Below are 27,556 nucleotides of genomic sequence, written 5' to 3'. Positions count from 1 at the left end.
AAGGGGGGGACGTGTTGGTTGTGTGGGATGAAAGCCGGGATGGAGCGATCCCCGAGCGCTGTGATTGTAACGGATTGCAGGGTTTGAGTTGTACGGAGCCGGCGGTTGTACAAAAACCCCACGTGTGTCAATAGGAAAAGGTGTGGAGCTGCGGTTTGGTCCCATCCGGGTCAATGAGGGAGTCGGGATGGGATGCGTTCCTGTTGCAGAAGGCTGGAAACGTGTTAAAAGATGGGCCGCCATGTCTGTTGTTCCAAATAATTCCTTCAGGCAACGGCAAAAAACGCTTCTATGGAGCTTCTGGAAGTTCAGTGGAAAGCTCGAACAGGAGCCAACATCCGGCGATGGGAACCGGGGCCGAGGAGGAGCTGCAGCCCTTCTCACACTGCGCTCAGCTCCGGGCCCAGCAAACTAAAGGGAAAGCAGCAGAGCAGCCAGGCACGACTCGACCGCGATGGGTGAGAGCAGCTCGGGGGCAGAGCAGCCCCCAGTGAAGCCGTATGGGGCAGCAGGAGCCAAAGAAGAGTTTGGTGGAACACAAACAGCACTGGAGAGCAGGATGGGCAGAGATGTGCACAGCGAGAACGAAGCAGCATGAGAAAGGACAGAGGATATTTTTGGTGCTTTCCATTGAATGCGGTTTGGAAACAATTAGCTCACAGGCCTCTCTCACACCCCGCCACTTCCCCTCCTGATTGCAAACAAAAGAAAAAAGGAAAAAAAAAAAACCAAACAATTGTTTATAAATTCGAGCCAGGGATTGAATCAATTCCTACATACGAAGCTTTTCTATCCAGAGCTGGATTTGGAAATCAGGCTTTTGTCTTCAGCACAGAGTTCAGAAAGAGGAGAGGGGAAGGAGGGGCCCACGGGAGCTCCGTGTGACTCCAGGCTGCAGCAAGGCAGGGATGATCCCATTGCTCTGCTACAGAGCGTGCACCCCAAAACTGCTTTCCTGCCCTCTGGCTGTGAGCACCCCACACTGTGAGGCATTCAAGGATGTGGCTCTGGGCAGCCTGGGCTGCTGGTTGGCAACCCTGCACATAGCAGGGGTTGGAACTGGATGAGCATTGTGCTCCTTTACAACCCAGGCCATTCTAGGATTCTATGACTCTGCTGCCACAGCATGCTGAGCTCACAGCCTCTGGTGGGGGTAAGAGGAATCTTTCACCCTGCAGTCTGGGATCGCCAGGCAAAGGGGAAAGTCCTAAATAATAAACGCTGGGCAGAAGCACAAGGTGAGCAGAGAGCGAGGAAGAATCCTGGTGTATGGCCAGGAACACTGAGACAAATCCAACTTGTTTGAGATGGTATCAACAAACCTGTGGGTACAGGGAGCAGCCTTCCAGCTGACCCACCAGGCACACGGGTCAGCATCAGAAATGGAAGAAAGAGCACAGCGTTTCTCTTGGAATAATTTATTAAATACAGCATTAAAATTTGTATTTATGAATTCGATCATTAAAAACAAAACTTTGTCTCATATATATATATATATAGATATATATATATTTAAGGACAATGATAATCATTCTATCAACAATGATGGATGTTGTGCCGGCGCTGCTCAGAACGGCACCTTTCTCTACTCTACCCTTAAAACAGTTCAACACTTTTAAAAGAAAAATAAAATAAAAAGGTTTTTTGCAAAGGAAGAGTGCAAAGCAGGGCTTGTTCCCAGCAGCCGGCCGGGGGTGTGAGGAAGCAGAGCTCCTAGGAGGTTTGTTAGATGTTGCCTGCCCAGCGTGAGGAAGTGCGGGACCAATTCTCAGAGGTGCCAAAGGTGCAGTCTGCTATTTCAGCCTTGGCTGGATGCCCACAGCTCTGAGTGTCCTCTGTTTGGTTTCCTCAGCTTGGGCAGTCAATGCTAAAAAGCTAAACAACAAGGAAGGAAAAAAAAAAACAAAACAAAGGAAAAAAAAAAGTTAAAAAGACTTTACGGTAATACCCGGCTTCTTCCCCTGACCCGCCGGTCCAGCAGAGGCTGTGAATGAAGTGTAGCAGTTTGTGCTCCCACTCTCTCCGTTCTGCATCCTGTGGTGGCTCTGGAGATGAGCAGCACAGCAGTACCTGCCATCCCCGAGCCACGCAGCCCCCCGTGCCTGGTGTGGGAGCAGGGAGCAAAGTGCCAGGCTGAGCCTGGAGAGGGGAGCACCGCCGGGAATGGGAATTCCATGGGCAGAGTCCTTGGGCAGATGCGGAGGTAGCATCAGACATTTCTGTAACTTGATTGTCGTGTAATTCTGGCCTGCCTAAGGCCAGAGGGCTGGGATGGAGAGGGTGCCCTGCAGGAGCAGGAGATGGGGCACAGGAGCTGGTGTCCACTGTAAAGATTGACAGGCGCTGGTCATCCTAGCAGCAAGCAAGGATGGTCTGTCTCCTCTAGAAAATTATCCTTGCTAAAAAGGCTCCCCGTTGACAGAGCCTGCTCTCCACTCAGCACAAGCAGGCGGCGGTCCAGGTCACTGCCTGGGCACCAAAGGCTGCCAGTCACTCATCCCACCACACAGGTACAGCAAGGGCTTGTGCTTTTGGCTTGGCAAGAGTCCCTGACCTTCCAAGCCTGCCTACTCCAAGAAAGCTCCTGTTTCACCTACCCCTGGAACCTACGAGGACGAGGAGGAAGAGCTGTCAGAAGCATTTCTGGAGAGCACGCAGCCCACGAAAGAGAAGAGAAAGTTCACACAGCCCAGCCTTCACCTACAGCGGAGACATGCCAAGTCAGGAGCATTTCAGATAAGGCATCGCAGGTGCTTTGATAGTAAAGCAGTTAGTGGTGACTACAGTACTTCAAATACAGGCTGCTGCAGAGGGCATCCCTGGGGCAAGACCAGATCTTCCAGCTTTTGGTGCAGCAGAATGAGATGGTTCAGACCTCTCCTACACACAACACGGGCTGCTCTGGGTGCCCTTTTATCTTCCCCCTCCCAAGAAAGAGACTTAAAAAGCCCAGGCCAGGATTTGCCATTTGCTCTGCCAAGCAGCCAGAGAGATAAAAAGACGCCTTCTGCTGTACCAGACTTTGCAGCAGGCTGGTGAACCGTGTGGAGCAGGGGAGGCTAGTTGCCATTGCTGATGCTGGAGTTGGCACTGCTGCAGCTCTGCTCATAGGATGGAGGTGCCTCTGCAGGGAAAGGAAAGAACAAGAACAGTTATAGTGGGAAGTTCCCTGAACCTCCATCTATGTAAATCAGTACTGAGCATAGCAAGCTGCTAACGTGTGTGCAGGCACTCCAGGACCCCACAGCCTGCCCTGCTGAAGTGACACGTCTGAGCGTCTCTCATCATTTCAGTGCTGACTGACTGGTTTATCCATGTAGGACTGTGCCATACCACTGGTCCCAGCCACCTCAGAGAAGTACTGCTTCAGCAATGCAGCGTGCTGGGATTTCCCCAAGCTCTTCCATCCTGGACAGTCTCTCAGTGCCCACCCCCACAGCTTCTGTCTCCAGACCAGATGCAGGCCCACTCCAAAGCAGACGTAAGATTTCAGTTACGTCACTTTCCTGGCTCTGCTCCCGCCAGCCTCACCACAAGCCAAGGAGTTTTTATATCTGTGGGAGGCTGAAAGCTCATTTCAGAGCAGGGAGATCCTCTCAGAACAAGCCTTGGGCAGCATGGGTGTGGATGTGGGAACGGAGAGCTGGCTGTCACAGCCACAAGGAGCTCCTCCAGAGAAGGCAGGCAGAGAGATCCCACAATTTCCCCTGACTTCAGCCCCCGGCGAGCTGACATCTCTATATTCCAGGCTTTTCAGCTAGCGAAGAGACTCCTGTCATAGCAGATGTTTGCTATCACACTGCCAGACTGTTTAGGTCTCAGGAATGGGATGCTCACCGTATGGGTAGCCCCACGTGCTGTATTCTGGAGGCAAAATGAGCGAGCTAGCAGTGGGCACGGGCACCACGTTTCCCTCGGCGTAGTAAGGGATGGTGGCTCCTGTTGAGAGGCAGAGGGTGGGGTGATTTGGGGAGCCTGTCTGCTCCGAGTCCGCTTCCTGGAAGCTCAGTCCTGGGGCGTAGCTAAATGGCTGCTGCTGGGAATGGCTTTTGGTGGGGATCAAGACATTGTCCATTGGGTGATAACCGCCGGCAGCCTCCTCCTCCTCCGGGGGGGCACTGGGTACCACTGCAGATGGCAGGTGCTGGACAGACCGAGAAGGGCTCAGGGGAACCCTGTTCACTGCAATGTTGCCAATATAAATGGGAAGGGTGACTGAAACCTCTGGTGACTTGAGGGAAACCTGAAAGAGAAGGAAAAACAGTGAAATCCTCTTTGTCGTGCATTGCATAGGGCACAGGTAGGCTCACTCCACAAGGAGCACAATAGCAGCCTCACCCATCATTACTGACCAGCAAAACAAGTCACACTGAGTTCCTCAGCAAGGCTACGTCTTTGACACCCACAAGGTGCCCCCTGCACACACCCATAACTGCAGCACAACCCACCAGAGCATCACACAGCTCACCTGGATGTAGTAATCGATATGTATGAGGCTACAGCCCTGCAGAATGGACTGGGGCAGTGCCGGAACAAGGATCTGCTCCTTCCACTCCGCATGTTTCCAGGCTTTCACTCCTGAACCTTCCACCTCCGCGATGGTCCTCAGGTCGTAAATCCAACGCTTGGATTTGTAAGCCACTTTCTGTGCAGACAGGAATAAAAACAGCTAGCAGAACAATTGCAGACGATCATCCACCCCCACAAAAGTAAGGCAAAATCACCCATTTGTTCTGTCAAAAAAGTACAAACGTAATACACACCAAAGGGCAGGATTAACACCCATCACTGCATTATGGACTGAGGTGCTATAAGCAAGACAAGTCCTACCACCTCTTTCTCCAGGAAGGCAGAGGGAAACAAAGCCAGCCAGAGGTCTGGACTACTCACTGCCACCTCCCAGACAAAAGCAGCAGCAATGCTCACTGTGATGAAAACAGCCAGCTTCACAATTGCCTTGTTGAGCTGGATTATCAGCATAGCCAAAGAATCATCTTTTTGGATGCTTACCTGGAGTAGGCTGGCTACCACAGCCCCGGTGTCCCGGCCTGATTTGTTCTCTATGTCTGTGCGGAGCTGGATCACTTGCCCCACAATGTACCCTTTCAGATCTGAGGTGGCTGTCAGGACGACGTTGCCACTTTTCACGAGCTTGTAGTTGAACTTCTTGGTAACAGACATAGTGTTGGGCTGCTGCAAGAGACAGATGGTGACCCAAGAGCGTCAGAGAGCCTCCAGGAAAACACTCAGACCCAAAACACGCAAGCAGCAATATCTTGAGAGGTCACTAAGAATCAGTAACACAGACAACAGGCCTCTGTCCTCCATCCCCCCAGTTCTTCCTGTCTTGTTAGCATCTCTTCCAGTTCCCCAAAGCCAGGTCTCTACAAACACCTGGTGCTATTGGCTGAGAGAGATGCCTCTCTCAGCATGCTCAAAATTCAATAAGTCTTCCAAAGCAATGTGTGGAGGAGTCAAAAAATCACTGAGTGGGGACTGATGGCAAGGCAGATCAAGAGCAAGAGTCCTCGGGCTGCTCTTGCACCAGCAGGACATGCAGCCAAAGAATTATCCAAACATACAATTACTCCCAAATATCACTTAGGACAAGGAGAAGCAACAATGCCTTGATTCCCAGCCAAACTCGTCCTTGTTCCTACCTCAATATCAAGGATGTCATTCAAGTTGAGAGGGCAGAGAACATAAAAGATCTTGTTGCACTTGTAGTCCTTGGAGAAGCGAGGTGTGTCTATCACAGCTTTCACCTGATGGAGGACCTTGCCAAAAGGACCTTCAAATGACGTAGGAGCAGAGGCTGGAATCAAGACAGAAAGAAAAGGTGTCACAAGACTGAGTTAAGCCAATCATTTCTGTGTTCGAGACAGTTACTCTTCACCTGAGGCATTATGCAAGCATCCGAGGGACAGGGCACATATGACTTCCCAAAAAAAAGACCTGGGGATGAGCACTTGGGTCATCCAGACTCCCTACAGAAGGCACCCCCCCACCACAGCAGAGCACACTGCACCCAGGACAGCTGGCCAGCTGCAGGCCAGGACCGCTGTGCCCAGATGAAAGCCCACAGGGTTCTGTCCGAGCTGTCAGAGGCAGTGCAGACCTAGTTTTGCTCCAGATAGGAGCGTACAGCTTGCCTAAACTCCTCTGCTGTCTGTGGTCAACCTTACAGTCCCCTCTGGCACCCCTGGGCCTAGCTTGCCTCCACCAGCTAGTCACCAGCTGTGCCTCAGCAGAGCTCCCAAAGCTGGGGAAGTCCTGGCTTACGTGAAAGGGCCTCCAGCTGTGTGTCTGCATCATACCTGGCAGCAGGAACTGGAAGGAAAAGTTGTGCTCCCCAGGTGAAAGGACTCCTGTGGGAAATAAGAGAAACAGGTAAGTGGGAGGTTGTCACCTTGGAATGGTATTTTTGGAGCAGGAGCTTCTGGCAAGAGAGTCCAATGCCAAGGGAATGCCACACAACTTGTCCAGCTGCCTTCACCCCTGGACACCGCCACGCTCACCCTCTGCATCCAAGGAACAACTCACCTGTCCTGGGGCAGGATACATCTGTGTTCCCAATGAGGCCTAGGTTAAGATACTTTGGAAATATCGTGGCCCAGGCAGGGCTGAAGGGATGCCAATGCCACCGCATGCTTTAGAGAGGGCAGTTAGCCCCACATTACTGATAGAGGGCACTAAGAAGGAATGCTGTGTTTGCGTCCCTCGGGGAGGCTGTAGCCACTCAGGAGATGAGGAAGCAAAGGCACTGCCTGCAGGTGGGGTAAAGAGGTCTGGTGAGCACCAAGCTGGAACAAAAGGTCTGAATCCCAGGCCTAAATGCACCTCTGCAGATCCTGGCCCCAAGATGGGACCTGCAATACCTCAGCCCAACTGTCTGGAGGACCAGAGTCAAGAAGTAACTTCAACAATGTCCCTGAATTCTCCCCTTGGGCAGTCATTGCAGTGTGGGGCAGAAAACCACAGCTGTGAATTCCCACATATGGCACCGAGTGCTTCAAGGAAGGCTGCAGGCTCCCAGCCCAGCGCTGGGAGTTCAACCCTCAGTGCTAGTGTTCTTCAGCTCCCTGCAACAGCTGCCTCGAGGGCACAGAGCGGAGCCAAGCCCTGGCACACAGCTCCAGCACACAGCTCCAACCCCAGGTTCCCTTGCATCCAGCTGGATCCCCCACCCCTCCCGGGGCAGCAGTGACCCCAAACCAGCCCCACGGTGTGAGCTGGGAGCATCAGGCAGCTCCTCAGGCTGCCTTCATCCAGCAAAGCACCGAGATATAAAGAGGAATCCACACTTACTGAATAAACATGAGAGGTTTTGTTTCCAGATTGGCAGTGCTAAGAAGAGACCTGGATACCTATTAACTCAAGCTGTGTTTGTTCTGCTTTGCAGGATCACTGCTGGAGGTACCAAGGCTCTAAATTTGGCTAGCTGTTTAGTTGATGCAAGAGCAAGGAAACAGCTTGCCTGTTAGCAATGCTGGCTCTGCAGAGCTGACAGTAATAAAGTCCTGGTACCAGATGATTGGGTGGGTTACACGACAGGGGAAGGGAGCAGAAAATAATCCCCATTTGCAGCACATGCCCTGGTAGATGAGGCAGAGCTCAGCCCGGTCCACAGTTCCTATTAGGAAACATCACACAGCCCGCAGCCCCCAGCACACACAGCTGCAGCTGATTTCATCCCACTGCTACGGTAAGTCAGGAAGGAAAGAAGAGCTGTCTGTTTAAACACTCAGCCTGTAAAGAAAGGAGGTGGTTTGCCCATTGCCATCGCTCCAAGCCAAAATACACTCCTGGTGATCTCCCTTCTCATCCCCAGATAAAACCGTGTATGTAGGCTAAAATGCAACATGCAGCCTTGTCACAAGGTGGAGGCATAAAGCAACTCAATGCCTGCTCTGGAAGCCTCCAGACATCCCAGCCTTCTCCTACTGCCTTCTTGGGAAGGATTCCCTCAGTGGAGGGCAGCGCTCGGATGCAGAAGGTGCCTTTGCTTGGAGGTTCCAGCACAAAGCCTTGCTGACACGAAGCACTCAGCCACTGCCCCAACAGCTCCTGCCCCTTATTAAGGCACACTCTCACTTTTGGGAAGCAGCTTTATGCAGTCCTGAGACCCTTCATATACGGTTAATTTTCCAATGGTCGCAGCAGCCTGGACCAAGCACCTGCCACTACATCACACGACATGGTTTGCTTAATGAATGGCTAATGAATGACCAGCTGCTCAAAGGGCCCCAGCACGCAGTGCCTGCATTTGCTGCCCACACTACAAGCCTGGAGGCCACTGGAGCAGGAAGCTCTGGGCAGCCCCATGCAGGCATACCAAGGAGCTCAGTGCCAGAGCTATTCCTGGGACAAGGCTTAATAAAAATAGATGAAGAAAAACAGAAGATCCTGACCACGATGGGAGGTTCCTGCGAAAGCCTGGTGTGCTCGGGTGCCTGGCAGACTGACAAGGCTGCTGGGAAGCCCGGGTGCTGCAGAGTGCAGGCAGACATTCACAGCAGCCAAGCTGCTCCCTGCCCCTGCACCAGGAGCTCTGCTAAGGACACGCTTAAGCAGAGACCAGGCCAGGTTCCCAGGAACACAGCACGGAGCTGGATCCACACACAGCGTGCCCCAGGGCTCCCAAGCGGCTTTTAAATGCACAGAGTGAGGGGAAAGGGCTGTGCAAGCTGCCACAGCCTCACCAAGTCATTACCTCACCATTCCCCAAAGCCCAAACAAAGGCCACAGTGTGTTCAGATGCAAAAGCTTTTCCTGAAGTTTACATGCAGCTCAAAATATCTTGAGATAGTCATTAGGCAGCAGAGGGAGGCTGCTTAGCTTAGCAGGGCTCTGCCACGGGGCTGTACCTGCAGCCCTCCTACCTGATAGGAACCGAGCCAGCAGGGCTCAGCTGCCCCACACCACAGATGTCCTCCCTACAAAGTCCTGGAGGGAAAGGAACTGCTGCCATAGGAAAAGAAAACAAGCAACCCAAGGAGCTGGAGCAGCAGGGACACGCTAACAAAGAACAACCTTGGAGATTTCCCCTCTTGCTTCCACTGCCAGCGAGGGTTTGTCCAGACACAGAAGGACTCTCCCTTTCATGGCTCAGCCATTCCCCTGGCTGCCACACTGGGAAAGGGGCCTTGTTTGCACCGGTGGATGTGGAGGAGGGCTGGGAGGACTTGGTGTGCAGAAAGGAAACCCCTCGGTCCACGGTGCTCATACTGAATTCTCTACCCAGCACCCAGGAGGTCACTGGGGTGCCCACTGCCCTACAGGGCATCCCCTGGGATGGGGAGCACAGCCCTGAGCCCAGCTCCACACTGCAGAACATCTCAGAGCATCCCATGGCACTCAGGGCATTCATTGTCACACCGCTCACCTGGTATGCTGTCCAGGGACAGAGGTTTCAGACTTTCCCCAGGATCACACAGGGCTCTTGTGCTCAGCTCAAGCTGTCCATGCCCTGAGCCTGCCCTGCAGCTGGATGCACCTGCAGATAGGTTGGGACTGATGCACAAAGGTGCAGACAGCTCTGGCTGGTAGGGATCTCCTGGCAGCAGAGCTGAACTGCACAAAGCCTGAATGCTTCCAAAGCTTTTCTGCAGCTTTCCCTCCAACAGCCCACGCAAACAAACTGCTCTTACAGTACAGGTGGGGCCTGAAGTTCAAACCAGTGCTGCCTCGGAGACTTCAGCCAAATGCCTCCTTCCAGTTTGCTGACCCAGCCCCAGCAATTCCATCCCAAATCCCTGCAGGAGCCCTGGGCTCTGTGCCCAGCAGTGCCTCCTGCCAGCCCACAGCCACCAGGACAGAGTGCCCAGGTCAGTGTCAGCAGGGCATGGAGCTGCAGAGAAGCCAGCAGAGGGCTGGGAGATGCCTTGGCCATCGATGCAAAGCAACAACAGACTCAGCTGAGCCGCATTACTCACCCCTCTGAAATCTCACACTCCGATGCACTGGGAGAGACAGCCCAGACGTCTGAGCATGCTGGAGCCTGCGGGGCCAGACAGCTGTAACGGCAGCGCAGGGTGCAGCACTCACCTCTCCCTGCCTTGCCAGGCTTCGTGCACAGCTCGACAAGGGCTGCAAAGATGGATATTCAGCATGCTGCTCCCCTCTGTTCCCCAAAGAGGAGGGTGCTACCTGTTCTGCAGCCGGGACCAGGAGGCTGGTAGGTGTCCTCCACCCCGGCACGGAGCCAACTCCTGCCTGACCTCCAGCCCTGCTGGCTGTTACCACCCTGCCAATGACAGCAGACACTGCTGCTCTGGAGCACAAACAAGTTTAGCCTTTGGACAGGACATACTTTTTGGTTGTTCTAACAGGGGAACAGCAGGCCTGGCCATATGGCAATATCTCTCTGGCTACTCAGTGAGCGATGCAATGAGTGTGCTGGCCAAAGTCTGCAGCAGAGCCAGGTACCTGGTGCCTGCTGGCTCCCTGCCACTGCTCACAGCAATAGGAGCTCCCTGCAGCATCCTGCTGCCCCAGGGCAGGTGAGCTCCCCAAAGCCACCAAATTCAGCAGGTATCAGTGCTGCGGATGCCCAGCTCAAGTTCTCCTTGGGGCTGACGTGATTGGCATCGATGTGAACAGCAGGAAAGGAGCAAGGTTTGTATTTCTGAGCAAAGAAAGAGGCAGCCCTGCCTCTGCACTGTGTGACAGGAGCCCATTTCCTCAGCTGCTGAAGTTCCATCCCTCCACGCAGCTCTGACAGCCAGCACCTTGCACCCCTGCCCTCCTTTGCAGCCCAACAAACTGCACTGTAAGCAAAACCAGGGCCCTTCTCATCCAGGAGGCTGTCTCAGAAGGGAAGCATTAGCTTTGCCTGCTCTGGGCCACTTCGAGGGATGCTGGGCAGTCGCAGCATTAACACCAGGACTCCCATTCTGGTAGATTAAGCTAACACATGGGATTACAAACTACAACAAATGAGGATAAAAACACCCATTTGCTGGCACCAGCCCAGCAATAGACACAGGTGCTCTCAGAGGGAGCAGCAGTAGCCTGAACAGCCCCAACAGCAAGCACAGCCAGGGGAAGAAACAGCCTTCAGCTTGGCTTTGCTTGCCCAAGAGCACTGCTGCTACGGAGCAGCCTTCAGCTGAGCAGGACAGTGCACAAGCAGTGCGGGCACGGCCCCAGCTCTAGGCTCCCATTCAAAGCAACTTGCTCATGCTGGATTAGCTGCATGCAAACACACAGTAGAAACAACCTCCAGTGCTCCCATATGGTTAACGTTGCTGAGATAAACCCTTCTGTAACACAGGAGGTAAGCACAGAGGAAGAAAACACACAAGAAGGCTCAGCAGCAAGGCTGCAGTAAAGGCTCCGCTGCTTACACTTCTCTATATCAGCAGTTCTCAGTGACATTTTCAAAGAATTAGTAGGATTTGGCAGTACAGCAATGCTGCAAAAACCTCTGAGGATTAACAGTGATCTATTGAGGCAAGAAATTAGGAAGTGCTGAGAAAGCTGCTGAGACCCACAGTGACTGCAGCTCTTTCCACGTGGTTTTCCTGGGCTGAATGTGCTGTTATTGCTCCACAGCCTGCAGCACAGTGCGGGCACAAGCTGGCTCCAGAGACTCCTCAGGGCTCATCACTGCTCACGTTTGCTCTGACCTCCTCCAGGGCTGTTCAGCCCCGCTGCTCCGCTCCCTCCTGCAAACAGTTACCCCAGAGAACAGACCAAGACCCTTCCTGCATCGTTCCACGCCTGCCCAATCAGGTCATCACGCTTTTTTAATTCTCTTGGAAGACAGAATTGTAATCTTTCAGTCTGTGATGGCTGGGAAGATGTTGTGCCAGGCCAGCAGGGAAGAGGTGATGCACAGCTGCCCCATTTTAGCACTTTGCACAAGAAATACGCCAGAGGAGGAAGCAGGTGTAGCAGCCAGGAATTCCCCACAGTGCCTGCTAGCTAGCTAACAAGCTGCCAAAAGGAAGGTCAGCTGGCAATTACATCCAGCTCCCTGCATGGGTTCAACTCAGGTACAAACAGGATTTAAAGAAAAAGTCTACCTTTGCATGCACAATCCATCCACACGGCAAGAGCCGTGTGCACAGCTGGAGATAGAGCATGGCCAAAGCAAACAGCCCTGTGCAGGCTCATGGCAGACCTGCTCCTCTCTGGCTGAACGAGGCCGGAGCTGCAGAAGGGGAGGGGAGAGGAGTGCGAGTCCTCTGCAGAGCTGAATTACTCCATTATATGGGATCAAGAGAAGCATCTCTCTGTGTGAGCAGTGGGGACAAGCAGGGCTATTTTGTACTTGCAGCAACTGGTGTACTTGATCTCCTGTACCACAGATACCCAGGGAAAACCAACACCACTCACGTTTGTGGGTCTCCCTTCATCACTGCGTTTGTTTTCCTCTTTGCAAAAAGATGACCCAGGACGAGCCAGCACGAGCAATGGGCCAAGCCAAACTCAGCTCAGGTGGGAAAAGCAAACCCTCCCCTCTGGGAGGCAAAACAAAGAGCTCCCCCTCCCATCCCCACCCCACCAGGCCGAGCGACCTCCCCAGCCCTGCGTAGTGTCCTCAGCAAACACAGCAGTGAGGCCCTGCCTGCGTGCACTCAGAGCAGCTGCTGCCCTCAGCGCTTCCTGGCAGCTTCTCTGTAACGAGCAGAGTTCATTAAACCACTGAGCTGCAAGTCATTGCCAAGGCTACAGCACGGACCCTGCGTAATACCCAGCTCCTAGAGGCAGGAGCACAGTGGTGAGTGGGGTCTTCTGAGCTGCTCTGAGCCAGGAGGGAGCCTGAGCCCCCCTACACTGATGCTGCTCTGATATGGAAGCAAGGAAAGAAGTTAAGGATGTAGCCAGTGCCTTAAACAGTGCCTTGTGCTGCAAAGTGGGCACATGGGATATTTTTAAGGGTCTGTCTCCTCTCATGCAGTATACACTCTTTAAGAAAAAATAAGTCACGTTTGTAAAACAAATGACAGTTGATGCCACATAGGACTGGCTGCCCCCACCCACAGTTCAACAACAAGGTGCGTGGGTGCAGAAGAGCAGAGTTGCTCTCAAACGCTTAGAGAGCGTTCCAACTTTCCATAGTTTTGCAAACCTCTTCTCCCAGCACGTCCTCCAAGAGCACAGGCTGCTTTTTTTCTTATTTATTTTGCCACACAGAACATGGGAAGAGATCATGCAAGCATTTTATCAGACTGAGCTTCCCTCTCTGCTCCATCTCACTGGAGCAGGGCTGTGCAGCCCCAAGGACAGCAGAGATGGGCACAAGGTGGTTGCATGGCCTTGGGGACACCTGGAGTCCTCCCTCATGGTCTGCCTGCATGAGCCCTCTGCCAGAGCTCTGGGGACAGTGCCAGTGTCCAGTGTTCCTGGAGGCAGGGGTTCCCCTGCACCCAGCCCATGGCCATTCCCTGTTCAGAAAGGACACAGGTGGGCTGTGTCTCTGTACCAGGGGTGTCAAACCACAGTTGGCATGCCAGCCACATGCACATACACTCTGTCCCAGCTGCCGACAGCCGTATCACCTCTGACACAAAAAGCAGAACACAGGTCAGTGACAGTATCTGGTGTGCTGCTCTGGATTGCTGCTAGCTGCAACCTGCTTTTTTCCCCAATATTGCAATGTACCTTTGCAAGACAGGGCAGTAACAGCACCACAGCACACCTCAGCTCCAAGCTCAGTGATTTTCCCTTCATTGCATCTACAGCTCCTCGGATCAGTCACGCCCTACCAGTGCTCACTCCCTCCTGCCCTGGGCTGCATTAGCACAGGAAGATGCCAGCATGCAGCCACCAGCTCCACAGCAGCACCAAGGCACAGCAGCACGGCCCCAGCAGCCCTCAAGGCTCAGGCCCAGGCTGCCTGCAGCACTGGGGTTGACACATGAACTCAGCAATGCACAACAGCTTGGGTTCCAGAAAAGTCAAGAGCAAAAAGAGTGGCGCTTTTCATGATGACTTTAAGAGCTCGGAATACCAGTTTTTGCAGGTTTTCTGGAATTCAGGTGTTCAAAGGTGTCACATTAAGGGACAATTCTGTCCTTCCTAGTTCACATTTGCTCCAGATGTCAAGGGGATAGCTCCCAGATCCAATCCTGCAATAACCAACTGCAGAAGCAGCCATCAGCATTTCCCAGGGGCAGCAACCCCACCTTTTCCCACTCCTATCTCATAGCTTCTGCTGTAACCATCACAGAACCATCCACAGTAGCACAGTTTCCTCATTAACACTAGAAACAAATGTGAAAGTTCATTTTCAGTGCAGCTGCAGGTTTAAGCTTCTCCAGGAATCCACCATTGTTCATCAGTGGGCTCCAACTCACCTACACTAAATTGCCTGCAGCCCCTTACAAAGCTTCCAGGATTCTGCCAGCCCAGCATTCCCAGCTGAGACCCCTGGCCGTGATCACTACCATGTCCAAAAGCAGGACCATCTTCCATTGGCCTCCCAAGCAGTCTGACTCCTCCTGCAGCCCCTAGGCTAAGAGCCAAACAGAGCAGTGAGCCAGCCACCTCCCTTCCTGGAGCCTGAGCGAGCAGCGCTGTCTCCAAGTGAGGTCAGACTCCCCTCCATGCTAAAAAGCTCTGCTTGAGAAATCGCTGAGCTGGCAGGAGCTGCCACTTCAGCTTCACCCATTTCCTGTTACTAGATCAGAGGATCAGTGCAGCATCAGAGGACTGCTAGCCTGGCCTACTGCCACGTTACAATTACTGCTACAGCCATTGCCCTTAGCAGGTGAATAGTGGCACCTCTTGATTCTGATAGGAGCCAGAGCACAGCATAAATTATTTATGCTAAGGTTGACCTATTTAATAGCAGAATGACAGCATTCATTTGAGCCCAGATTCCCCTGAGACTACTGGTGTCACTTTACCCACAAGGATAACACAGCCCCACTGCTATATCTCGAGGCATCTGGGCTGGCAGCTGTGTGCTGGGATTCAGTGCTTCTCCTGGAGGACGAGCAACACCTCCACATCCCTTTCAGTGTAGTTCAACCACTCCCAGCCTGCAATCAGCTTCACCTGACCAGTTCTGATAAGTGTTTTGATACTGCCATAGATGACGCGTGGAAAGCGGAGCAGGGTGAAGCCATAGGGCTTTCACAACCACTGTGCTCACAGACATCCACCAGCAGCAGCAAAGTGGCTGCTGACAGCCCCACTCTAGACAAAGCAGAGCCAGAGGATGCACCATGTTTTAGGTAGCTGCCAAGTTGTGCAGCCAATCAGGATGCCACTCTGCACAGCTCATGCCGTCTCCAATATCGGCTCATATATTCTGTGCACAAGTCAGAGTAGCCTATGAAGGAGTATTTCACATCAGTGCACTGCTGCAGACCAGTCAGCCATCTCCAGTAAGAAACCACACGCCCACAGATCACCACCATGTCCTTGTGGAGCTCACCTTTGTCTGCCAGAGACAGCGTGCTGTTGAAATACTGTTCCTCCACGGTCCAGGCAGTGTCATTGATCTTGTTTGACACCCCACAGAATCCAACGCAGCTCACCTTGATGGCTGTTAAAGAGAAACAACATGCATAAGACTGAGAGAAAGCAGACCCACAGCTTCAGACTTGCTTCGAGGCCTCGTGAACACAAACAGGGTGGAAAAAGGGAGCAGGGGAATCAGGTCACACCTCCAGCCCAGAGCACATTTTCCCCTCGCTCTCAGCACTGCCGCACTCTCTCTGCTCCCCCAGTGCTACTTGCAGCTGTCAGCACCAGTAAGTTCTCATGCTGGCTGCCTCTCTCACACTGTAAAGACCCCAGCAGTAACTTCAGCACTGGGGCTGCTGGGTGTTGGTGCTTCTCAGGAGCCAGAGACCACTTCAACAGAGCACCTCCTCCTCCTGCGAGAGATACAGGGCTCACAGCAAAGCCACACAGCCAGGTCCAGAAGCATTTAGGATGCCATTCGACCCTCCCAATGCAAACGCAGAATCGGAGCTGTGTTTGTACCCTGCCTTGGAAAAGTCAGCCCCATGCCTGCCCTGCCTGTTACGCAGCCAGAGGCACCTGCAGTGCTTTGCTCCAGCCTGAATGTCTCCTGTCCTGATTCCCACCCATTTCCCATTTCACCCACATGCTTACTGCGTCTAAGCAGCATCTCACAGGAAGCCTCTCCCCAGGAGGCAGGCAGCCAAACTGCCTGACTTCAGGGCTGCTTTCCTGCTCCAAGCTCCCCCACCTCATGTCTCCCAAGCACTGAGCTGCAAGCGGTGCTGCTCACAAGCACCCCGCGCTGCTCTGTGCAGTGCCTGCCCTGCCAGCCCAACTCAGGGTGGAAAGAAACCCAAACCCAGCTCTCCCTGCAGGGAGAATGCAGAGTTCACACCCCAGTCCCCTTCCCTGTGCTTTGCCATAGGAGTCTAGAGTGAACAGGCTGCTTGGGGCTCAAAGTCTCCAGTCCCAAAGGAGGAACAGCCAACCCACAGCCCTGCTCACCAGGTCACAGCCTGACCATGACCTGGAGCACCCAAGCTCACTGCAGCTTCATCCTCAAGGGCACGGGATGAACAGGGACACATGCCAACTCTCATTAATCAAGCAGCACTACACACTGGCTGTCCATGTCTGCGAGGCACACCAGCACTGGGGTGCTGGGGACAAAGCAAAGAGCATGGCTGGCACAGCTGTGGCACTGAGCATGTCTGTGCTGAGCTGGCATGGATCCCCTGGAGCACGGAGCAGTGCTCAGCCCCCCCCCCCACAACCACTGGGGAAACCCGCCGCTCTCATCAGAGGGCAAAAAGAGCAGCTTTAGCAGGGTGGGAGCTCCCCCAGCACAGACAGCCCGGCTGGCTCCACTCACACCAAGCCCAGGCTCAGCCACTCTGCTCCCATGTTTTCACATGGGAAATGTGAGAAAGCCTCGGCAGGAACAGGAGGGACCGCCCCGGAACATGCAACCCAAAGCCTCCCTCAGCCACAGTTTTAAAGATAACGACCATCTGAAAAGTTTAAAGATAACTGCCATCTGTTGCAACACCCAGACGCTGGGTTGGAGACAGAAGCCTGCCATCCAAGCCCGCCTGCTGCACTGCAGTGCTCAGACATTGCTGCTCCTGGATGCAGGTGGGTGGGCACTTCTGCACACAGACACCACTGCCCCATCTCCCTTCCCATGGGAGACAGGGACTCAGCAGTGCCAACTGCTGCCGCCCAGCACTCAGAGCCAACCTTTGGCTGCTGTTCCCCATTGCAAGCCGGGCTCCTCCGCAACAAACCTCAGGGCTACACACAGCCCCATCTGAAAGCCTTACTGCAGCCAGCTATGGCTCCTCTATCTCTGACTGTCCACAGGGCTGTCAGCTCCAAGGCCTTCCAGCTGACCACCAACAACCCAAACTGGCTTGGTCACAGCCAAGAGAGAAGGCTTCTGTCTCTGGGTCCTCACCATGGGTGACCCTCTGCTGTCACGGTCCTGAAGGTCACTCCTCCTAGGGCACACAGGCTCTTGTTCACAAGGAGGAGCAGGGACATGCAGCAGCTGACAGGCAGAACCCAGGCATGCAGCGCTGGGGGCAGCTGCGAGCTAAAAGTGGGGTCAGCAGGACAGCTTTGGCAAACCAGCAACATCAGAGCTGCAGCAACTGGAAGTGCAAAGCTCATCAGCAGGGCTGCCAGGAAGCTAAGTGCACAGTCTGAACTTTCCAGGAGCTCTCTGCAGGCAATCTCCATGCCGAGTAACAGATACAGAAAATAAGATGAGTTCATACATCAGAACAGCCCGATTCTGGTTGTTAGAAACACATTAAAAATGCCTCCTAAATCCAGTCGTACCAGCAGCCCCGGTTCCCATGTTCCTGCTCTCTGTTTACCAAGGTTGCTTTAAATAAATACAGAAAAAAAAAAAGGCAAAAAGCTGTAGTGGAAGTGGAGGGGTGAGCAAAGGGCAGCAAGAGGAGGAGAAGCAATCACAGAGCGATGCAGAAGGCAGGGGCCCTTCACCCCCACGATCCCCCAGCACTCTCAGAAGCAGCAGCTTGCATCCAGCCAGACGCATCTTTAGCAACGCACCGCAGCACTCGCCAAGTGCTGGAAATAAAAGGAGACAGCTCAGCCATATCCATCTCTGCTCTAAGCAAAAATAGAGATGCCAGGAGCTGGGCACGTCTGCCTTCTTCCAGGGTGATGTAAGGAGAGCAGCCGTACACCGCAGATGACTTTTTCTGTTGATCCAGCCAGCTGCCCTCCCCGGGGTGCTGGTGCTGCATTGCAGGCAAGGGGAGAGCAGAGGGCATGCAGCCCTCACCCCAATTTCTAGAACTCAGCTGAAGAGCCCTGGGTTTCTGCCAGTTGAAGCCCATGCCAGTCAGTATCTGGACTGATGGGCCCAAGGGCTTCAGCTGAGAATGGCGAGCCCACACCCACAAGCACAGGGCTAGACAGGTTGCAGAGCCACCCCGAAGCATCCTCACTGACCACACACAGCACATCCCAAAGGCGCTTGCAGAAGGGCTGCTGTGTGCCTGGCTCCAGACAACAACAGCAACAGGAAGGGGAGGAGGGCTGTGAGAGCCCAGCAAGTCTGCATCAGACAGTCTTCATTTCATGGAAACCAGCCAAGAGGAGCCCTTTCCTCACCCCTCTCCATCGGAGCCGCAGCAGGCAGCTATCAGCATGCTTCAATTAGATTCTCCCCTTTCTCTGGCCCCAGAAGAATCTGTGCCTACAGATCAACGAGCTGTCACAGCAGCACTGCAGTTCCACTTCTTTGGGGTGAGGGGGAAAAGAGACCCACAGCAGCCCACAGCTCCTTCCCTCATGCCCAGCTGACAGCACACAAACTGCCAACCCCATCAGGGCCAGCGTTGGGGACTCAAGGCCTGCACACAGCACAAGTGCAGCTCTCAACCAGTTTGCAGAGGCTCCGTGGTTCTTAGAAAAGCTCTATTTAAAAAAAAAAAGAAAACAAGTACCAAGGAAACCAAGACCACAAAGAGAAGCACAACAAGGCCTTGGACAGGTTGGCTTTCACAAACTCACCGGTACAAGCTCTGACACAAAGGGCTCACATCCTCCTCTCAGGAAGGCTGGAAGCTCACAAGATAGGCTGCTCCTTGGGCTCCCAACCACTGTGCACAAATATACCAAGAATCTATTAATTAAACCAGCAAGTCCTAATTAATTCTGAGCTGTCCTCATCCTTTTGGGACCTCTTTCAGACACAAATAGACCCGGGCAGTTAGCAAGCCAGCAAGGCAAGAGCAGAGCTGGCATGGAGCTGAAGGCAGCGGTGGGTCTGGCACAATGAAGGACTGCCCAGAGAAGTTCCAATCTCCTCCCACCCCAGAGCTCAGCTCAGGGCCACAAAGGGCACTCAGCCTCAGGGAAGGAGGTGTTCCCATCTCTTCTCCAGCTGTCACAGTGGAGCTGGCTCTGCCACGTCAATGCAGGAGGTCCCTGCTGGGTCTTACACACAACTTGAACCCACAGCTGCAACCCACTGCAGGAATCCTGGAGCATCACTTGCACACAGACAGCGACAACTTCACCTGCAGCAACAACTGGGCAGTGATGGCTGTGCTATATGGGTGACCCATAGCTGTTACTTAAGCTAAGGGTGATTGGTTTTAGCCGAAATCCACCCCAACAATATATCAAGGGTGTTCATATCCCAGAAATGTTGACCTCTCCAAAGAGACGAGACAGAGCTGTGCCTCCTGGCCAGGTCTTTTCCCAGACAAGGTCAATCCTCTCCCTTTACAAGCGCTTTCCTCTATCACAGGCACACAGCAGGAATGCCTGCTGTTTCCAGCCCCTGTCCAAAATCAGAATTCTGCGCACACCCCAGAGAAGAAAGCAAGCTGCTGGGCTCCTGGTAAGGACAAACTGCAGGCTTTTCTCCCTTGCAGAGCTGACAGGTTTATTTATAGCATCACCGAGTTTTATCAGCACGCAGGCTGCCCTCAGAGAAAAGGGGTCATCTTGAGCATCTGGAACGAAATCCCTGGCTGAGCACGTTTAACAAGCCTGTCTTCACCCACGTCAGGGCAGGATAGGAGGAAACCTCACCGGTGAGTAGGGCCACCCAGACACCAAGGGGACAGCCACGTGCCACTGAGCCCTGATGCAACAGGCCCAAAACCTGCTGCATCCCCACACCAGGTCTGATGGCTGCACTTCAGCCCTCATTTCACTTCCTGGAGTGCTGCTGCAGCCGCCTTGCGACCAGACACACTCCTCCAGCATCCCCTTTTCTCAAAACACCCTCTTGCAAAAAAGAAGTTTTCTGTAAGCTGCAGAAGGATGCAGGTGCTGCACCACCACAGCCAACCACCAGGCTCATGGGCTTCCTGAAGGAGCAGCCCTGGCCACGGTGCAGGCAGCAGCATGGCTTCAGAGGAAGCAGGGAAGAAAAAAAGTCACACCTCAGCCCAGTTCAAGGAGCCCAAGGTCTCACTCCATTGTACATGTGGTTCAGGAGCAATGCTCCGTGCAACACAGAGCAGAAATGAGTCTCTGGGTGCAGGAGCAACTGAGCACCACCAGCTGCATGCAGAGGGACCGGCATCTCCCCCCCAGGATAGGAGGGCAGAAGCCTCTGAGTGCTGCAGACAGCCAGATCAGGCAGCAGCACAGCAGGCATTGCAGGAAATGCAGCATTTGGCACTGAGATCTCATGCTCACCATGGAAATCTCTGTGCCAGCCACCCACCTCAGCTGCAGCACCAGCACTCGTAGCCTCCTTCCTAACATCCATCAGAAATGCAGAAGGGCTGCAGATGAGAGGAAGGCCAGAGGGGATGGAGGAGTCATTCTTCTGGTGCAGTAAGGCAGCTTTCAGCCTCAGAAAGCTTTTTTCTTTCTGCTTCTCACGGCCTAAGTTCAGAGAGGGAAACTGACCTGACTGCAGACAGACACACCTGCCCTCCAGTGCTCTGCTCGAGACTCGCTGCATAAACAGTCAGAGCATCTCTACCTTCAGGGCTGGGCCTCTGATCAGCCCTATGGGAGGGAACACAAGTCCCACATGGCTGAGGTGCAGCAGAGAGGAGCCGGCAGAGCTTCACCCAGTGCCCAGGAATGCTGCCAGGACCACCAGCACTCAGCACTGCAGCCCAACCACAGCCACCTTCCTCGGGCTGAGCCGTGTGAAAATGAAGAGAGGAACCACTTTTTTATAGCTTGCCCAAATGGAAAGAGGTTTCCACCCAGCACTTAGCCCTACTTTGGGCCAAAGCAGTTAGGATATTCCAGTACACACTAAAAACAGAAGAACTGGGCAAGAAATCCCACCACAGTAACCACACTGCTGGTCCCAGGAGGCATTCCCTAGGTGCTTGAAGACCAGTCAGGTCCACGCTGTAGCAAACCACTCCTTTCAACTCATTGTCAAACACACTTGTTCCTTTCCTGCCAGCACGAAGCACACCAGCAGAACAAGCCAGCCATTCACCCACAGCAATGAGGCTGAGCTCTGATGTTCTGAGAACACCGGTCAGCCTGTGACCACCAGAGCTCTGCTCTTCCACTCCCTGGGCAGGTTTAGTGACCTCCTCCCCCACAACCCCTGGGTTCTGTACATAAAATAATCAGCCGACTGATCAGGTTTCTCTGCTTACCACAAAGAGGTTGATTCACCAGGGCCTACTCCCTTTTCAGGCTCTTTCTAAATAAAGGCTTCAAAGAGTTCTGGAAATTCATGCTCAACAGGCTCATAGAAACACCCAAACAGGAGGGCTGCATTGGGCCAGGTTCTGCCGAGGGACTGAATCACCCCACTTTCTGCTGGTGATGGGCACGCTTATCTAGGAGCTGTGGCTCAAGCAGCTCCTCCAGAATCACAGAATCCAGAGTTGGAAGGGACTTTAAAGGCCATCTGGTCCGACTCCCTGCAATGAACAGGGACACCTGCAGCTCCAACAGTGCTCAGAGTCACATCCACACTCACCTTGGGTGTCCCCAAGGACGGGGCACCACCACTTCTCTGGGCAACCTGTTTGATTGCTGCTCGCTGCCTTTCAGAACACTGCCAGACACAGGGCTCCGGGCCCACAGCCAGTCCTGCAGACAGCATCAGTTCTGAGAAGTGGAGGTGACACTCCTCCCTCCCCTCCCACTGCTCAAGGACATTCCTGGGCACTGAATCTCCAGGACTCGTTCCACCAAGAGAAGAGCAGTCACAGACTCAGACAAATAGAGGCCTGTCAGAGGCTGAACACCCCCTACCACACAGTGAGAGGCAGCAGCACAGACAATATTGTCACAGCCAGGTGTCTTGAATGAGTCTGTCCCCACAGCACCACCGAGATGGACCAAAGAAGCAAGTTCACAGCTGCTTGGGCATCCTGGTGTGGGCGGTCGGAGCCATCTAGAAGGAAAGCAGACAACAGAACGGGGACAAGCAACCACAGTTCTGCACTGCAGCCCACCTGCCCTGCCACTCAGCTGCAGGCAGCAGCTCTCAAGGAGCAGCCAGAGCGTGCCGAGACCTGCAAGGCTCAGCTTGGCTGCTCCCAGGCACGAGCCCATTGCCAGCTCACCCCTCCTGCAGGGGAGGTTTCAAGTGCCTCTTCCTGAAGAGCTTTATTTATAGCCAATAAAGTCAACCGGCGACTCCCCTGCATGCACACAGCCTGGCTCCCTGGCTGGAGGCAATGCACAGCACAGGGCAGCCGTGGCACAGCACAGGGCAGCCGTGGCACAGCACAGGGCAGCCGTGGCACAGCACAGCCATGTGCTCCCCAGTGAAGGTTTCTCACACCACGCTGAGCTCCCAAGCACTGCTTTCACACATCTCAGCTGTCAAGAAATACTCCTCCCCCAGTCCCAGCAACTTGGGAGAAAGCAGCCAGAACCCAGTTCGTTCTGCATAAGAGCTGCTCCTATGATTTCCTTTGATGCCATTCAATGTAAGCAGCTGGATTCTCTATTTTTAGCAGAATCATCAGTTTGGAAAGGCAAATTATGTTCTTGTTATTAGCAGAGCATCAGATTCATAACAAATCCCTGCTATGCTAGGAGGAGTACGGGTTCCTAAGATAATGCACACAGCCAGGCTGGACACCTACAAGCAGGGTCTCAGAGCTAACCCTCCAGACCTGACACCCAGCCCCATGCTGATGCTATGAAGAAAGCACACGGACAAACCTACCCAGTGAGCCTTCCTCCCCACAGATGCTGCCACTCTGACCCGAGTCTTACTGCAGGAACACCTGGGCTTAAGGCGAGTGCATACACATGAGGGAGGAAGGGTAAGCAGCAGCAGCACCACCTCCATCTGGAGCCAGAGCCATCAAGAACGTGGCTCCTTCAGCAAGAACAAAGGACTGGAAGTTATAAGCATTAACACTCCAGAAATGATTCATGTTTTTTGGAAACAGCCTTTTTGCTGCGGATATCTGATAAACTCCGGTTTTCAATCAAGACTGAAGCGCTCAAAAGTCGGGGCATTTTTAAACTAGTTCTCTAAACAACTGCAGACTGGCACAAACTTGCCACCCTCATCTTCCCAAGGAGGTGGAAAGCAGGGTCTGTCCTTACCTTGGGATACCCCCATACTCTCAGGCTGCTGACACACCTGTGGGAGTTCACTCATCTGTTCTGTTCAACCGTGTGGCACTCAGCACCCCTCTAAATGCCATATGTGATCCCAGGCAGAGTGGTACACCAGGGCTAAGCACTCCCTGGTAAAAAGCCTCCATTCACAAGCTTACCTGTAGCTAAACACGCAGTTCACACTTGACACAAGCACACCACCAGCAATTTTTAAACGGCCATCAAAGAGTGCTGGGGAACGTGGAGCTGCTTTTCAAAAGGCATTGCAAGCAGAAAGACATCTGCCCATCTCTGTGGTCTGAAGCTACAACACCTCCAGTTTCAGATCGCAGACATAAAATGGGGACTGCAGCCATGCAGGCACACCTGCACACAGAGCTCACAGCCATTCAGGTCCTTTACACTTTTCCTTCCTCTGGAAACATTTTTCACTTCCACGCAAGACATTAAGAGTGACAACTTTAAAAGCAGCACCAAATAAATAAATAAATAAATAAATCACACTTCTACAGGAATTGCTGCCTTCAGAGGTCCCAGCAGTAGCCTAGAGGCTGCACAGGCAAGATCTCAGTGCTCAGCCCTCAAAAGGCTAAACCAAGTTAAACGCTCAGCGTGCTTGTCAGGCTGTTTCAGGAGCACCCCTGCTCTAAGCAGGAGGAAAATTCCTTCTCTCCCAGCCCCCCGGCTGGTGCCGGTTTGCAATGTTCCTACAAGGGATGGGAAGCTGCCTCAGGAAGAGGGACAGAAAGCCCAGAGTTTCTTGCTCCTGGCGAGGGAGCGTCCCTCCTGCCTACCTGACTTCAGCTCAGAAGACAAGCTACGGCCCTGCCAGCTCCACACTGCTCCAGGGAGAGAACGCGCAATCCCACCCCATTTGTCACACTTGGAAGCAAATCAGACTGACAGAGCTCCACTCCATTTGTTCTCTCATTTTGTTAAAGAAGAGGGAAGGCTGCAGCACATCTCCTCGCCAAAGAAAGCAGCAAACAGTTTCTCAAGATGAGCACAAGTGGTGCACGGGCGGGGGGAGAAGCAGAGAGCGGCACACGCTGCGGAGACAAGAGACACAAAACATTCCTGTGATTAGTTATTGACTCCAGAGGAGCTGAGCTCCAGCAGCAAGCCAACCAGGATAGCAAAAATCCCTCTTTTGTTCCCCAGTCTCAGACAGGGTTGGCCACACAGCTCACTGCTGTCTCGCTCCAGACAATGAGAAAAGAAAGTTAATCCATTGGCACCATCCAGCCTGCTGGGGCGATGCTGCAGAGCAATACGAGCAGTCCTGTGTGTCACTGTCAGCCACTGCTGTATCCCACCTTCCAAAACCCCTGAGATCACACTCAGCTGTGTGCTGCTGGCATCGCACTCCTACACCAGGCTGCATCCAGAGCAGGGCTGAGCCATGGGACCCTGCTGCCTGTCTGATGGACACATGAAAGGATGAATCCCTTCACCACTGCTTCATAGAACAGCCTAAGCCACAGCCCTTCTGCAGGAACATTTTCCTGTGTCAGAGTCCAACTTGTACAGAGGATTGTGGCTATCAGAACCCTCAGGTGTCACCATTTTCCCCACGCAGGGCAAGCCTACAGGCACGTCACACATTGCCAAACCCAAATTTCTTCCTGCTGCCCTTCCAGAGACACAGAAATGACCTTTTTGTTCGGGCATACAGCTCGGGATCTGCCTTCAGCCCCCTTCTCCACTGTCACATTTCCCAATTTTCCAGATGAGAAGTCAAACCGTGTGCTACATTTAAGATTAAAGCAGTAAATGATGATTGCCAGGCTCTGCAGAAATGAGAATTATGTACCTGGATACTTCTAGAGCACGAACAGACAGCAGTATTTTTGTCTGTAGATTTGTAGTTCAAGGAACTGATTTGAAAGTCAAGTCATCATCGCATAAACCTGGACAGCTAAATAACAGAGTAGAGAAACCGTGCTGAAATCTGCTCCAGAAAGCGCTTTCAGTTTCTTTTCTCTCAGTGACCTGGGAGAGAGGGCTGTTATTTTACCGTTACACTTTTGCCCACAAGAAGCATCTCTGAGCAATAAGCTTCAGGGCTGAAATAACCCACATGGCCCTGGATGCTGTAGAACAACTGGATGCTGGAACAACGCTGATGCTGCTCCACTTTTCTCCAGTACCCCTGAGCAGCATCAGCGTTGTCCCACCATGCTCCTGCCAGCAAGCAGGGCTGCCCGTGCTCTGCGAGGAACTTTTCTCTCCCACCTCCCCCAAATTACCTCTATACCCAGCTGTCCCAGTGCCAGCTTCCTGTTAGATTAATTATTCTTTGTACACAGGCACTTGATGATTTACCCAGCAAGTTAGGCACAACAATTAGGGACATGCACTCCCATTAGCGATCTCCCTCGAAGCCCAGAAGTTCTCAGAGGAAGACCTCCGTCCTGGCATGGCCACGGGGTGAGTGTGCCCCACTGACGTGGCCCCAGAGGGTCCACATGGGTCACGAAAGGTGAGTCACCATTTGTGACGCTGCTGCACGGCCAGCGAGGGCAATGTGTTACTGAACAGCCATTACTGCAGTCAGAGGGCTGGCAAGGAAACCAGCGTAGGTGGGAGCATTTATGATCCTAAAAGGTGTGTCTCCAGTTAGGTTTTCCTATGACCCAAGACTTCCAGCATGTTTGGCGAGGCAGAGCGAGCTTTGTTCGCTTGCACTGACCATCCTTTGATAGGGGCAATTTCCAAGAGCCATAAAACAAGGTACCGTGTGAAGTAATCGTCTGCAAGCTTGTTTGTGTTTGCTGTCTCAAAAACTACACACGTCAGACCAGTTCAGGAAATAGAAAGCGCCATACCTGCGTGCAGGGTGAGCGTGACCGTGCAAAGGGGAGGCACCGCATGCTTTCCCCAGGGAGCTGCTTGTTAGTCCTGATCACGGGAGGTGTGGGTGAACACAGCACAGAGCACAAGCTGGGGAAGCCACAGACCTTCCACCCACCTCTCTCCATACCTCAGCAGAACTGCAGCATAGAATGGCCTGAGTTGAAAAGGATCATCCAGTTCCAACCCCCTGCTGTGTGCAGGTCGCCAACCAGCAGACCAGGCTGCCCAGAGCCACATCCAGCCTGGCCTTGAATGCCTGCAGGGATGGGGCATCCACAGCCCCCTTGGGCAACCTGTTCCAGTGCATCACCAGCCTCTGCATGAAAAACTTCCTCCTAATATCCAACCTAAGCCTCCCCTGTGTTAGTTTAAAACCATTCCCCCTCATCCTATCACCATCCATGCCACATGCCCAGAAAACACAGTGTAGCAGAGGCTGTCTGACCTCACTGCCATCAGGTCCAGCTGCCTGCTCCGCAGAGCGCCTGCTGTTGTGCCCAGAAGGATGCTTCAACCACCACTTCTCCTGTTCTCCTGAAGGTGAGACCTGCCCAGCAGGTAGGGCACACAGCAAGGAGCCGCCCCGCACCCCACAGACACGGGCACCACATCCCCACGTGCTCTGCTTATCTGGGCGCAGCCACAGCAAGCTGCCATCCCAGCGGAGAAGCCAACACGCAGTGACCTCAGCCCAAAACAGGCACTCGCAACACTTCTAACAGAAGAAGGCACAGCTCTCCGTAAGTTCTGCCTCAGTGCACGTGCTGTACACCAAAGGACAGCTGAGCCCGCAGAGACGCACCCGGCTGGAGGTCAGCGCGCTGCGCTGCCAGTGCCTTCGGTGGAAGGAGCAGCCGACGAGGAGACCCACGCGCTTCGCTTGGGAGGGAGTTAAACAGCCGACAAGCCCGCGCTTGTCCAAGATGCTTCTTTTCCTCCCGAGGAAGCTCCCAAAAGCCACTGTGGGCACCTGGGAAAGATGCTGAAGGAACGGGAGCGCCGCGGTGGGGCAGCACGGCTATCCCCCGGCAAAGGGAGGCTGCGTTTGAAGCTCTTCGGTCATCCTTACCCCCAGTAATTTATCACAGAGGCAGAAGCGAACAGGACAACCTCAAGAAAAGCAAAAAACCAGTCCGCGTTTCCGCAGCACAACACGTGCGATCGCTGCCGACTTCTCCGGAGCAGGGCAGCCCCGGGCCAGCAGCCCACC

The 27,556-nt window shown here is 53.5% G+C and overlaps 1 protein-coding gene across 1 annotated transcript in view; it reads right to left on the bottom strand.

Annotated features, from left to right (window-relative positions):
• Positions 1 to 1,940: 1,940 nt before the first annotated feature.
• The window catches only part of ARRDC1 (arrestin domain containing 1), a 33,058-nt gene continuing 7,442 nt past the window's right edge, over positions 1,941 to 27,556 (bottom strand). The window contains exons 2-8 of the mRNA XM_019621367.1: positions 15,392 to 15,502; positions 6,318 to 6,368; positions 5,661 to 5,815; positions 5,011 to 5,193; positions 4,469 to 4,645; positions 3,838 to 4,243; positions 1,941 to 3,124 (exon numbers count right to left, since the gene is read on the bottom strand). Coding sequence (XP_019476912.1) covers positions 3,060 to 3,124; positions 3,838 to 4,243; positions 4,469 to 4,645; positions 5,011 to 5,193; positions 5,661 to 5,815; positions 6,318 to 6,368; positions 15,392 to 15,502 — 1,148 coding nt within the window. The 3' untranslated portion in view covers positions 1,941 to 3,059. The remainder of the gene's footprint in view (positions 3,125 to 3,837; positions 4,244 to 4,468; positions 4,646 to 5,010; positions 5,194 to 5,660; positions 5,816 to 6,317; positions 6,369 to 15,391; positions 15,503 to 27,556) is intronic.

This window comes from Meleagris gallopavo, chromosome 19, assembly GCF_000146605.3.
Source record: "Meleagris gallopavo isolate NT-WF06-2002-E0010 breed Aviagen turkey brand Nicholas breeding stock chromosome 19, Turkey_5.1, whole genome shotgun sequence".
In the NCBI taxonomy this organism is placed as follows: domain Eukaryota; kingdom Metazoa; phylum Chordata; class Aves; order Galliformes; family Phasianidae; genus Meleagris; species Meleagris gallopavo.
Note: the sequence above shows the minus strand (reverse complement) of the source record. Positions and strands in the feature narration are given on the sequence as shown.